The sequence below is a fragment of the Egretta garzetta genome, unplaced genomic scaffold (genome assembly GCF_000687185.1).
Source record: "Egretta garzetta isolate BGI_Z169 unplaced genomic scaffold, ASM68718v1 scaffold56, whole genome shotgun sequence".
Taxonomy (NCBI): Eukaryota; Metazoa; Chordata; class Aves; order Pelecaniformes; family Ardeidae; genus Egretta; species Egretta garzetta.
Window position 1 is genome coordinate 7,669,008 of NW_009260182.1, and position 1,783 is coordinate 7,670,790.

Consider the following 1,783-nt stretch of genomic DNA (forward strand, 5'->3'; position numbering starts at 1 on the left):
CCTGCCAGCCAGGGCCTCCGGTCCACCCTGTGGGAGAACGGTGGGGGCGAGGCAGTGCAGCCCTCCTCGGAGTGGAAGTTGACGGGGCCCCCCGCCTGGGCCATCCCGCCGGAGGAGGGCACAGAGGTATCAGGTCTGGAGCCCGGCAGGGTGGGATGGGGATGGCGAGGAGGGCTCCCAGCACCCCTGAGATGACGGCCGGGTTGAGGGGCGACGCATCCTCAGGCAGCCCTGAAACAAGGGCGAGGAGAGCTGGTTAGGGGAGGGAGGACACAAGGAGTCCAGGGCCACAGGGGGGACAGGCAAGGGGTGCCCTGCCCTCACAGCAGGAGAAGGAGATGCTCCAGGTGAGACAGCCCCCTTCAAACCCTCCTGCTGCAAGAAGCAGGCAAGGGTCATTGTAGGCATCACACCAGCACAACTGCAGGGACACCAGTAGCCTATTGCTCCATCCCCAGCCACCCTGGGGTATTTGCTTTCTTCCAGGGTGCCAGGATGCTCAGGCACTTCCCCACAGATCAGCACCCCCAGAACATGGCAGGAGAGCACGCTCTGCGCTTTAAAATGGGTTTCATTCATCCTGCTCCAGGCTGAATATGTTTACTACCCACAGCCTACTAAAATCACTTCAATAAGGAGGAGAAAAAAAAGATATACTGCATCACTGAGATATCCTCCAATTACACTTGCTCAAGGAGTTTAACATGAGCAGCGTGGGCAAGAAGCCTGTCTTTGCAGGTCAGCCTGGGTTTAAAGTGTGTCATGCCAGCACATGCCGCAGCCGCTATCGGTGGCACAGACCGAGAGCTGTCAACACCTGCAGATTCAAAAAGCAGTGGTTACAAGATGATGACGAGGATCCTGCCCTGGGGGAACAGAGCAGGCACAGCCTGCACACAGCTCCCTGCCTGCCTGCCTCTGCCCAGAGGTGCGGCCAGCCACCCCGCAGCAGCAGGGTGGTTGGCTGCAGGGCAAGGCAGGACCCGGAGCCCCCACCGGTGCCGCTGGCAGGGCTGCTGACAGTTTTCTCTTTCCCAGTGGAGCTAAAATTTGTACTTATCCTTCTCCAAGTTTTTATGAATTCCTGGTGTGCAAAGAAGACTCTGCCTTGGCTGCTTTTGCCTTCTGACAAAGGCTGGGATACCAAGTCCCTCACGTAGATCTCATCATTAGGAAGTGAGAAATCAAATGCCAGTTGCAAACGAAGGAAAGCATGATTTCTTCTCCCTCTTTCCAAGTACAAACTAGATAGGATTAAATTCCTGAAGGATGTGGGGCTGGATTTTCAGTGGTGTTTAGGTTCCAGAGATGCAGAGACATAACTCTTAATAAAATAGCCTAAATCACCCCCGTGGGGCAGGCGCCCATCTATCTGCACTATCACACCACTAAAAAAATCTGGCTCCTGCTGAGCAGCAGCAATCTGTAATCCACTCACCGCAAAAAACCACTCCCCTGTTCAACATGTCAGCTGGTGGGTTTACAATCTTTTTCCCCGTTACAGTTGTGCTCACATTCAAGGTTGCTGAAGTTAACTGATAAATAATAAAGATGTGGGGTTTATGTATTTCAAATGAAATTCCACTTTTTATCTCAACACAGACTGACAGACATGCCAAGGAAAAAAGTTATCGCTAGAAATAGTTGGCTTTTGCTGTAACATAACAAATCTATAAAAAAATCCCAATACATGTGAGTTATTGCTAAAATAAATGGGATAAGCACAGCGCGTCCTCCTGGTTATCAAAGGAGAGTTATCAAATTCAGAGTAAAGGCCATGCCC

The 1,783-nt window shown here is 52.2% G+C and overlaps 1 protein-coding gene across 1 annotated transcript in view; it reads right to left on the reverse strand.

The window, feature by feature from the left end:
- PSD (pleckstrin and Sec7 domain containing) overlaps window positions 1–104 on the reverse strand; it is a 34,526-nt gene extending 34,422 nt beyond the window's left edge. Inside the window, exon 1 of the mRNA XM_035897403.1 lies at window positions 16–104. Within this exon, the coding sequence (XP_035753296.1) occupies window positions 16–104 (89 nt within the window). The remainder of the gene's footprint in view (window positions 1–15) is intronic.
- Window positions 105–1,783: the final 1,679 nt, after the last annotated feature.